Here is a 12401-nt window from a genome sequence, read left to right as displayed (position 1 = left end):
TCCTGTCTGACCTCATCTGTCAATCTGTCCATCACCAAAGCAAACAAGAAGGGACTCAGGGCCAATCCTTGATGTAGTCCCACCTCCACCTTAAAGTCTTCTGTCCTTCTAACAGCACACCTCACTACTGTTGTACTATACATACATGTCCTGCACCAAACTAACATACTTCTCTGCCACTCTTGACTTCCTCATACAAAACGACAATTCCTTGGCACACCTTCCCTGTACTTCTCCATCTGCATCCTCAAGGCAAATATTGCATCTGTGGTACCCTTACTAGGTATGAAACCATAGTGTTCACTGTTCACAAATCTCCACTTCCTCCCTCAACCTAGCTTCAACTACTCTTTTCTAAATCTTCATCGTATGGCTCATCAACTTTATCCCTCTGTAGTTGTTACAACTCTGTACATCACCCTTCTTATGATTTGGCACCAGAACACTTTACTCATCTTGTCAGTCTCTAAAATTCTGGACTTTCCACTTTTCATCCTCTCCGGGGCTTTTCTTACTTCCTTCCTTCCTCCTCTAATCTTCCTAATAGTTTCTGGTTCCTCATTTCTACTTTCCCTTTCATTTTCCTCATTCAACAACTCCTCAGAGTATTCCTTCCATCTTCTCAGCACACTTTCCTCACTTGTGATTACATTCCCCTCTCTGTCCCTAATCAACCTCACCTGCTGCACATCCTTCCCCAGCTTGATTTCTCTCTCGCCAATCTATACAACTGCTTTTCTCCTTCCTTTGTGTCCAAACTCTCATGCAACTCCTCTTATGCCTTTTGTTTGGCCTTGGCCACTTCCCTCTCCACCTCCCTTGTTCTCTCTTTGTACTCCAGTCTGTTCTCTTCTGTTCAGTCACTGTCCCATCTCTTCTTCGCTAATCTCTTTCTCTGCACACTATCCTGGACCTCATCGCTCCACCACTAGGTCTCTTTGTCCTCTTTCTCTGCCCAGAGGACATACCTAGCACCTTTCTACCCGTCTCCCTAATCACTGCAGCTGTCGCCTCCCAATCATCTGGGTATTCCTCAACACAACCCAGAACTGCCCCTACTTCCTTCCTGAAGTATTCACAACATTTCTCTTTCCTTAATTTCCACTTAATTTCCGCTTCTGCTCTGTCTTCACTCTCTTCCTTTTTTTCACCTCCATCGTCATGTTGCACACCACCATCCAATTTTGTTTGGCTACACTCTCACCTACCACAACCTTACAGTCATTAATCTCCCTCAGATTACCTCTTCTACATAGAATATAATCTATCTGTGTGGATTTGCCTCCACTCTTGTACGTCACCCTGTGTTCTTCTTGCTTTTGAAAATAGATGTTTACCACAGCCATTTCCATTCTCTTTGGAAAATCTACCACTGCCTGTCCTTCCAAATTTCTATCCCTAACGCCAAACCTGCCCATCACTTCCTCATCTCCTCTGTTCCCTTCCCCTGCATGACCGTCTGCTCCAATCACCACTTTCTCTCCCGTGGGGATACCCTCTATCATCCAGTCCAGCTCATTCCAGAACTTCTCCTTTTCTTCTAACTCCCAACCCACCTGTGGGGCATAACCACTGACATAACCACTTAATCATCACACTCCGTCTTATGCTACCACTATAGTGAAAGCACCGCCAGCATTAAAAAGTGACCAAAACATCAGCCAGAAAGCACAGGATCTGAGAAGTGATCTGTGGTCACCACCACCTCATCCACCACCACTTCTTTATTGGGGGTCTCTTGCTAATTGCTAATTGCCACTGATAATAATAATGATACATAATAATGTTCAACAAAAATGTGATTTGTTTTTCATTTGATATGAGTATCTGCTCTCCATTGAAATTTTATAGTTATATAGTTAATGACCCCTGGTGTAAAGACTTACAATTATTTAAAATCTTATTGGGTGTCTTACTCAAAATTACCACTGGTTTTATTTAATGGCAATGTTTTTGTCTGAATACAATATGCACACAACCAACAATGGGGGTTAGAGGCAGATGAGGGCGAAAAAAGTCTGTTATGAAATCTTTTATCTAATGTCTGTTTTGATCACTGTTATTTTCCGGTAGAGTTCCACAACAGAAGCCATGGAAAAACTGCCCTTCATGGGCCAGCTTCTTGGCCGACTTTGCTGGAACTTTCACGTTACCGCCAATGGTGAGTGTTTATGGGCAGCTCAACCAAAACACAGGGGAACACAATTTTTGTTGAGTAGGTCAGACAGCTGTTTTTAACTCATTTTTGGGTGCAGAATCCAAAACTGATCTCAGTTTTTCTCTATCACGTCAAGTTTTTGCACTATAGGATCCCCGTTTACTTAAAATGTTATGGCAAAACACAAAGCCACTGTCAGTTTGAAAGTACTGCAGAAATGTACTTTCTCTGGTTATGATATATATATAATATGATACCTTCACTCCTTGTTCAAAGTTTTTCTCATTCAGTCTTGATGCTAAGATTTCTGCAGATTCTTTTGGGCCCACATCATGTACTAAATCATTCAACTCGTACTGCTCAAATCCTGTATGAACTGAATTCTTGTGAATTTCCAAATCTGCATCATTGCTGTCACTGCGTTCTTCAACATCACTCAGATCTTCTAGAGGAGGTAGTTGTTTGAAAACTGGCACTGAAATTTCAGCTGAATCAGTCATTGGTCTTATAGCTGACGGTAAATTAGGATATTATATTTTACTTTTATTTTTCTTGTTAAATCGTGATGTTTTCACTAAACAAAAGTAACAGTCTGTGCAATTGATCTTTTTGCTCTCGCGAAACCATGGGATACCAAAGGCTAACTTTTCACGTTCCTTTTGTCCACATCCGTAAACTCTCGACACACTGCTTGCACACTTTGTGAGGGGCCCATAGCTTGTCTTGATCACCGAGTTTACTTTAAAAAATGCAAAATATGCTTGTTTGACAAATGCATTGATATTTGCCCTCTGACTTGGAATGGTAAAACTACCACAAATATAGCAAAAGGAGTCAGGGATGTTTAGGCATTTACGACGAGAAGTAGCAGGAGCAGACATGATCTGGAACAAAGGAAATATATACCTATATAAATAAAACACTAAGATGGAATAGTTACAAGCTTTGAAAACTAAAAAACAGCATAAAATGAAATAGAAGTTTTAATGGTATGCCCATGGTTACGAGGTTGAGAGAAAAGCCAGCACAAATCCTCTTAATTCCTACTATGCTAGCTTTCTGTTTGCAGATATACTGTCAGACAGTACTGACCTATTGGAAGCTGCACTCACCTCTCACCGAACTGTCCCAATTGTGACAAACAAGTGCTGTGGAGAAAAAACTTGACGTGCTGAAAAACTAACTGCAATTTTGGAATCAGCATCAATTTTAGTTTTAATCAGCATAAACATCTAACTCAATCAAATTATTTTTTTCAAATTGTTCCCCAGTGTAATCAGTATAATGTATGGAACAGGTCCAGAGTCGTTTTAACCTCTCAGCCTGAAATAATGTTTTTAGAACTACTATCCAATGAAAAGAGGAACTAATGATGATAATGATGCTGAGATCATGGTGTGTACTATGTTGTGTGTCTACAGATACAAGCAGAGAGGTTCTCTTCCAGTGTTTGTGGGCACTTTACTCAGAGCATCCCAGCAATGCTGTGGAAAGAAAAGCCAACCAATGGATACAGGTAATGAAAATATTTTTTTTAATAAAGGAACATCAGAAACCTGGTTAACTAGAGGAGGGAATACACATACATAGTATACTGTATATACAGTGGGGGCTTCGAGATTTTAATCCATTCCTCATCAGCATTCATATGCGAGCCACTCGTATCTCGATTGCATTTTCCCCATTAAAAATAACTAAAAACCAAATTCGTTCCAGCCCCTGAGAAATATACAATTAATTCATTAAATTAAAATACCCCCCAGGAGGTATTAAGATGCAAAGATGTACTGAAGTCAGTCACTGGTGTTTCACCATTGTGTCTCAGACTTCAGATAGAAGTAGTTTGTAATTTCCATTCTTGTAAAATAACATTGCTTATAACTTTACTTTTTCTCATTCAGGCCACTGCCAAAACAAATAGCACACATGGTTTTTACAATGCAGAGCACTAGTCAAAAGAGTCCAAAGAGGACGAATACAATAAACCTTAAAACTAATCCTTTCATCACAGCTCAGACCAGTGGGGTGAAAAGGGCAGGTGTATTGGTTTTTGGTCGGAGGTGGTTTGTATCGTGGTGCCACTCGGAGCAAAAAACTTTATTTTTTATATATATATTTCTGTTCATTAATGCTTTCTTTTTGTCCTCTCACAAATGCTAACTGACAACTAAATACTGTGTTTTCTGAGTTATGTTTATTAACTCTCATATATTACAATAATGTAAATGTAGTAAATGTATAATTCTTCCATCTACAAACCACTTGTTAACAAATATTGTTTTAACCTTAAATTTAATACGCACTGACTTTTGTCACCTCCCAATTACACATCATCACTGTTTGTCATGATGGTGCGTAGAGATACATAACTGCAGGCTACGACATGTCATATAGTCATTAGCTCAATGAGTCTGTTCCTCTATTTCTTGTACTAGAAAGAGGGACCACACTGTACAGCAGCAGTGAAATGGATGATCTCTGAAGAGATGACAGATGAGTGGAAAATATGAGTGTAACGTTAGTGTGTTGGCGGATGGGCACTTGCCAGATGATCATTGCCCATGGGTCTCTGGAAAAGCAAACACATTGCATCAGTGTTAGGCTCTGGACATGAAATGTCTTTTTACTGTGGTTTTAGGTATACGTATTTTTAAATCTTTGCCTTCATCAAATATTATGCCGTTTTACTTTTGTGTTTTTTGTTTTGACTTTCATCCCCTGACAATTATAAAATATGATAGATGGACAAACCTTACTTTTCTCTTTAAAACCATATGTTTATTAACTGTATAACTGCCCTCAAACAAAATTAAGCATCATCTGCATGAGCCGGATTAAAATAGCCAGTGGTCTGTGGTTTCATCTTTGTGAAAAAGAATACATACGACAGCTTTACATTTTCTTTTTGGTATTACGAGAAAACCATCCTTTTCCATCATATTTTCTAATAAACACACAGATTGATAAGCGGCTCTGTTGTTTTATATCTTCATATATGTAAATATAAACCACTGTGGTTCGTGGGGTCATACTGCACTGTTAAGGCTTTGAAGACATTTTGTCAAAAAACTGCACAGTCAATGCACAGAGTTTGAACAGTGTCTTCAAGTTTTATTATTCCTGCAGGAAAGCTGATCACTGCCAGCCTGTTTTTCTCTCAATTTAACTTCCCTCTGCTGTTTTGACCATTTGAGGCCATACTTTTGATTTTTGATAGTTATACCATCTTTTATTGGTTTTGAGAGAATTCATCATGGCCTAGTAATTGTTAACAGGCACCCACGAAACCAACCAAAGTCTTTGGACACTTTTTAACATCCCCATGTTTTAATTTTAGATTTATAGAAGGATAATTTCCTTGGCTGCAGCTCCTCAAGCCCTTGTAGGCTTTCTGTGTTGCTCTTTTCTAGGAAAAAAAGGACTTTGATCTTAGGTATTTGCCAGCCATCCATCTATCTGTTTATCCTTAATCTCATTCCACGGGTGACCACACCCTATTTTTCTCTGCTCCGAATGCAGCCATAACTGGGTTCCAGTCCCTCTCCATTCCTTCTAACCAACCTTTCTTCTATCTCTTCTCTTCCCTAGCCCCGTGTGCCTCCTTACAAGGGTGGGATAAAGTCTGATGAGTTGGTTTTGTATGTACTCAGTGTGCAGAGTTTGAGGGTGCTCACATGGTAGTGATTGGGTTTGTTTTGTGAGACTACGTGGAGGGTAAGCATCTTAGCGTGCTGTAGGGCCTGGCCAAAGAAACCACACAGCTCCACCAGTAGCACTGCAGCACTCATCTGTCTGCTATTTTATTTTTTCCAAATCCCACATTCTGTTTGTTTTTTTTGTCCTTGTTTTCCACACTTTCTGCCTCCCTTAATCTCCTTTTCTCCTCATCTCGATTGTTGACTCTCTTTTATCTGAAGTTTTAAAAGGATTTTTTCTTTCTTGTGTTCCAAGTGTTGTGGATAATTCTCTTCTTTTGGTTCATCTGAGTTTAAAAAACAGATGTGTGCAGAAGAAGTGAGGCCTTTTCATGTTGGATCACACTTTTTAGCTTGTATCAGTAAGTCACCTTGTTGTGGTTGAGGAGGGACGACTGTTTCTTAAATTCAAATAAATCACAAATTTAAGCTTGTTGTCCTTTGGCCTGTGTGTGCAAACAACACCAGGGAAAAAAATGTTGTCAAACAGTGTTTATTAGACCAATGAGTACAATGTGGCATTGTTTTTAATATGAGGGAAAGGTAACACAGGATGTTTTTATATTTATAGGAACGCTAAGATAGAAAGTAACTGTGTCTAAATGATTTTGCCGTTAAAAAAAACTTATTTTTTTAATGAAAGCCACTGTAACAGTATTAGAAAATGTGTGGTACTTGTATTCACTCTCTTTTCTTTTGGACTTGCCCTTAAAATCTGCTTTAATGAGTAAACAATGAAGCCCCTTCTGAAAAATGCTAATAAAACACTACGACTTTCTGTAAACGGAGAGATTTTATTTGTCGCTTATATGCTGTACATACATTCCCTTTAAACCAAATGCCTTCACATGATATAATAATAATAATAGTACATTATTTTCATAGGCACCTCTCTGTCACCCAAGGACACCTTACAGTGAATACAAAGATAACAACACAGCATTAAAAAACAATAAAACATTAAGATCAAGTTAAAATACAGTGGAATATCAGACAATAAAGGCAATTTTAAACAGATTAGCTTTAAGTGCAGACTTGAATTGTGGGAGTAAATTGATGTTCTTCAAGACAGTGGTAGAGAGTTTCAAAGCTGGGGAGCAGAGCAACTGAAAGCTCTGTACCCCGTGGTGGTGAGACGGGCGGAGGGGACAGTCAGATGAATGGAGGAGGAAGGTGATCGGTGAGGAGATCCTGAACGAGATGTTCTTTGCTCGTGAGTGAGCGGATGTTGAGCAGACGGTGTTGACGGTGGTGTTGTCACACCAGATAGACCACACTACGGATACATCTCGGGGGGGCAGGAAAGCAATGTCCAGGAGGAGAGGTGATGCAGCCGGTGGGGGTGCAGACGGGCGGGGACGAAGCCGGAGAAGCCTAGCAGCGGAGTATTGGAGCAGGCCCATCGCTGGTTGGTGAAGGAAATGACAGTGAAGTCCAGAGAAGCACAGACCCGATGTGCATCATACCAGTTAACACTGTGGTGACAACTCGGCTGTCAACGCTGTGACAGAAAATGATCAGTGATCAATAAACTGCTAAAAAAACAACCCCTAAACTAAATACTTAAAGTGAAGCTGAAAGCTAAAAGTTACGGGCAAGCAGCGGCAAGTCGCGCCAGTATTCACTCATTCAACTAATATGCTTTCATGTGTACAGATAATATTAAAATGGCCCCTTAGTAGATACATGATTCGCTAAAAACCTTCTGAAAAAAATGTTCTGTTTGCTCCCTTACAGAATGTGTTGTGTCACTTTGCTACGGAAGAAGGTGATGGCCCACAGGCAGTAATGAAGGGTCTGTTTCTACCACTCCATGAGTACTATCTCAAAGTTCTGGGAAAGGTATAATTTTATTGCTGTTAGTCTAAATGTCTGTTTAACCCATATACTGTAAAATGTTTACAGTTGTTTATAGGGATATTTTCCACTATTTCAGTCAGTGTCACTGCTGCAAGAAGAAATTGTAAAGAGCTGCAGTTCTCTGGGTGGCATAAATTCTAGGTAATGCATTTTTTTCCCCATATCGAGCCATTTCTTTTTTTTCTTTCTGTGTGTTTGACTGGGTGGTAACTACCAGCCCAGTAAAATAAGGGTTATGATGCATTTATACGATTTTGGTGGATATTCAGACATTCTAGATTTATATTTTAAAAAAAAATACACAATTTGTTTCTCATTAATATGCTTAATAGTTGATATTTTATTAATTATTGCTTTTTTTCCTACACAACAAATTATGACATTAACCAGGGATACACCGAATATTCGGCCACTGAAAATCTTTGGTTTTTAGGCAAAAGACTTTTATCACCAAAACAAAACGGCAGAAACAAGAAGTTATGATGGCGCAAGAAAAACCGCAACCACTGCGGGCTTGTCTGAAATTGCCAACATGTCTGGTTTTATTTATCACCTAAAATCAAAACATCCCGATCGCTATCCTAAATATGAGCGAGTCTTGGCTGCATAAAGCCAACATTCACTTCACACGAGTGGAGTGAAAACAATGAAAAGTACACTCATAGAGTCAGCACACGTTTCACTGAGATCTGTTCGGATCATATGCACTTCGCCGTGACTTCCACATTATAAAGATCATTGCTTGGATGTGTTAATAAAGCAGCGTGCACATGAAATGATCCTGCAAGTAAATTAAATGCACTTTTTATGAGAGAACATATTTAATTTTACAGTCTTTCAGCAGGCCATTAGGCTGGTAATTCTTTTTTTTTTATTATTAGTTTAATGTACACAGAAGTGGGGTCAAGTTTAACATTTTATTTTTTTTATTTTATATTGTGCAATGTTGGAATGTGCTGAATAACTATTTTCATAATTTTGTAATTCTTTGAAATAATTTTAATTTATGCAATTGCAGTGCCTTGATTTTATTGAGGTTTACTACACAGCCTTAGCGTTAAATTAAATAGTACTAATAATTAGCATAATAATTTTGTTTTAAAATAAAACACAACTGTCTTGTGCAGGTGTTCATGTGACAAGATTCTGGCCACATCAGAGGCATGTGTCCCTCTGGTCACATGTGGAGACGCGGCTCCTCTTATTGGTGCACTGCTACAGCGAGCAGAGACTTGTGTCCAAGCTGTTCTCAGTGAGGATTTCCTTCATGCCCTGAACACTGCTTACTCAAGGTATGGAAACATGGAAGGCAGAGTGATATAGTCCTATTCAGTTCATTTTTTAATGCAGATTTGTAATTGAAGGATTGCTGGTTTGAATCCCAGCACTGGCAGGAATGGTGTATGTTGAGAAATGACCCTTACTCTGTGGGCGAGGGTTGACTAACAAAGGTCAACCTCCGTTAGAGTGTTGTCCATTGTTAATCTCCAGTGTTTAATGGGTGGGTTAAATGTAGACAGTGATTTTCCTGAGGATATTAAAAGAATAAAGAACCTTGAGAGTAGAGAAAATTAAAGAATCATATTTTGTATTTATTACCAAGTTAATTTACACATTCATGGAATGACTTTGTCTATAGATGCATTAAAATACATTTTGAAAAAGAAAAAGCAAGTTATGGAATTAACATACATCTCTAGGATGCGCTGGGATGCATCATCAGTGATGTTCCTTGGGTCATCGCGAGTTTCGGGTCTTTCATCATCATACCCCCTCACAGGCAGGTGACCCAACCGGGGTTGATCAAGTCCTGGTTTTCATCCCAGCCGCTGTAGTCCACGGGCTTGCAGTCTTGATCCAAAGCCATCAAGTGGCTTTTTCTGCGGCTTTAGTGATGGAACGGACTGCTCTCCTCTTGATGGCTCTGGTAACTCCAAGCCCTGCCAGAGCTTTACAGATAGAACGGCCAGCAAACCCCATGTAGCCCACCTCAATTGGTTTGCAGTAAGCGTGCTAGCCCCGGCTTCTGCACTCCTCAACCAGGTCCTGGTACTTTGCTATCTTCCTCTCATGCACCTCCTCCATATGCTCCTCCCACGGTACGGTCAACTCCCACATACTTACCTGCTTAGTGATGTCTGAGTACATTATGAGGTCGGGGCACAGTGTGGTCACACTAAAGGGGAATTGGAGGTTGTTGGTAGGCCTGTACAGGGCAGCACTGTTTAGGCTCCTCAGCAAGCCAAGCCACCTTCACAGATAACTGCTGGTCTTCTTCTCTAAAACTTCCACAGTTGACATCGGGACATCGTACAGCAGTATTGGCCATAAAACCCTGGGAAGAATGGTATGCTGGTAGATTCATGCCTTTAAGTGACCAGTCCAAATTTGTCAACCTTGGTGAGCCAAACACCTAGATCATACGTGTCAAACTCAAGGCCCCGGGGCCAAATGCGGCCCACCAAGCCATTTTGTGTGGCCCGCGGGAGCTTAAAAAGAATATAAAGGTCATGCAGCAGAGTTTATCAACCTATGAAATTAGCATTGAACAATATTTGTGGCTTGAATAAATAATAATCAATTGCAGATACATGTATTAGTCTGTTATGAAGGAGCTACATCTATGCCAGACTCTATTCTGTTTGTATCAAAGTCTGAATGACTTTTATTTTAAAATATTGCCAGATTATCGTCAAATAAAGAAAGTAAATGGAAAAAAAAAATTTAATGAAGCAAATTAGAATTTTTTTATTTTTTCACTGTATCCCACTGCGGGCTGGGATTAAAGGACCTATGGACTGGTATTGGTCCACGAACCGGGGGTTGGGGACCCCTGATCTATACAGTGTTCTATTTAAAACCGGCCCTTAAGGAACTGTATTGCTGATGTGGCCCCCGGTGAAAATGAGTTTGACACTCCTGACCTAGATCAACACAGGTCCTCTGGATGGCAGCTGTGTCTTTCAAGCTGCAGTCAAAGAGTTTCCGCAAACTTTTTTCAGACAGTGTTGGAATGATGGTCTCCGAGATCTTGAACTGGAATTTGTCCACAACTTTTCCCTTCTTTAAGACCAAGGACCTAAACTTACCTGGTTTGAACCTCATCCTAGCTCATGAGATGTGCCTCTCTAGCCCTTGTAAGATCCACCTGCTACCAGGGACTAATGATGTTGTCACAGTCATCCATGAAGGCTCTGATCGGTGGCTGCCACACTCCAGGTTACTTGGTTAGAGGCCTGCGACACTCCACCTCCGCGGATTTCACCACCATGTTCATGGCAAGAGCGAAAAGGGTTACTGAAATGGTACAACCAGTAATGATTCCTTTCTTGAGCCTGTGCCATTTGGATGTAATGGACCCGGAGGACACTCTCATCTGGAAGTTGTTGTTGTAATCCAAGATGAGCTTGTTGATCTTATTGTGGACACGATGTCTGCGAAGAGTCTCCTCAACCAGTTTGTGTGGTGTGGACCCATAAGCATTGCTGAGGTCCAGCCAAAGAACTACCAGGTCCCCCTTACCTTCCTTTGCTTCACTCAGGAGCTGTGTGACTACACCTGTGTGCTCCAAGCATCCAGGTGTCGATGGAATTGTTCCTTAAGCAGAATATTGACAGCCGCAGCGACAGAATGCAGAAGTAAATCTTTCCCTCCGTGCTAAGCAACGAGATGCTCCTGAACTGGTCGAGGTCTGTGGAGTTCTCCTCCTTGGCAACCCACACTCCCTCAGCATATGTCAACTGGTTGGCGACTCTTCCTCGCCACCAGACAACTCTCAAGAGCTTCCACAGATGCTGTCCCGGACAGTGTTTGTAAACACTGTATGGAACTCCGCTTGGTCCAGGGGCAGAGGCTGATCTTGATGACTTCCTGGACCTCTCTCCAACTTGGTTCCTTGACGTCAAACACCGTTGTTAGTGGAGCTGGGCTTATGAGGGCATTATTGTGGCCTAGTTCCTGGTCTCGTTCAGGGTTGCCCAAGGTGTTGTGAAGACAGGTGTAAACTTCCTCTACTGAGCACTCGAGGTGACCACAGCTCCCTGGTAAAAGTGAACGGGTTGACGATGAAGGATGCTCGCTTCTTGGACCTCTCCTTTGCTCGTCTGCGATGCCGCTCCACTCGGTGAATCGTCAAGAGTTTCTTCCTCAGGATCCCTATTCCACTAGAAGCTATGCATTGCTTGTGGTATGAAAAAGTTTGGGCACCCCTCATCATTTTCAAGATTTGCCTTTATGGATCATTGGTTGTTTGGAACAGCAATTTCAATTAAATACTGTATATCATATAGCAAACAAACACAGTGATATTTAAGAAGTGAAATTAAGTTTATAGGATTTACAGAAAGTGTGCAATAATTACTTAAACAAAAGTAGGCAGGTGCATAAATTTGGGCACCCCAACAGAAAAATTACATCAATATTTAGTAGATCCTCCTTTTGCAGAAATAATAGCCTCTAAATAGCTTCCAATGTGGGTCTGGATTCTGGTTGAAGGTATTTTTGACCATTCTTCTTTACAAAACATCTCCAGTTCAGTCAGGTTTGATGGTTTCCGAGCATGGACAGCCCGCTTTAAAACAGACCACAGATTTTCAATGATATTCAGGTCTGGGGACTGAGATGGCCATTCCAGAACGTTGTACTTGTTCCTCTGCATGAATGCTTTGGTAGAATTTGAGCGGTGTTTA

The 12401-nt window shown here is 40.7% G+C and overlaps 1 protein-coding gene across 5 annotated transcripts in view; it reads left to right on the top strand.

The window, feature by feature from the left end:
• The window catches only part of fancc (FA complementation group C), a 52385-nt gene that overhangs the window by 6339 nt on the left and 33645 nt on the right, over nt 1-12401 (top strand). For all 5 annotated transcript variants that reach the window (XM_025053655.1, XM_025053654.1, XM_008337227.3 and 2 more), the window contains 5 exons: nt 2074-2161; nt 3580-3674; nt 7591-7695; nt 7790-7854; nt 8841-9005. In XM_025053655.1, coding sequence (XP_024909423.1) covers nt 2092-2161; nt 3580-3674; nt 7591-7695; nt 7790-7854; nt 8841-9005 — 500 coding nt within the window. In that variant the 5' untranslated portion in view covers nt 2074-2091. The remainder of the gene's footprint in view (nt 1-2073; nt 2162-3579; nt 3675-7590; nt 7696-7789; nt 7855-8840; nt 9006-12401) is intronic.

The sequence above is a fragment of the Cynoglossus semilaevis genome, unplaced genomic scaffold (assembly GCF_000523025.1).
Source record: "Cynoglossus semilaevis isolate Cse_v1.0 unplaced genomic scaffold, Cse_v1.0 scaffold376, whole genome shotgun sequence".
Lineage (NCBI taxonomy): Eukaryota > Metazoa > Chordata > Actinopteri > Pleuronectiformes > Cynoglossidae > Cynoglossus > Cynoglossus semilaevis.
This window is presented reverse-complemented; position numbering and strand designations above follow the sequence as displayed.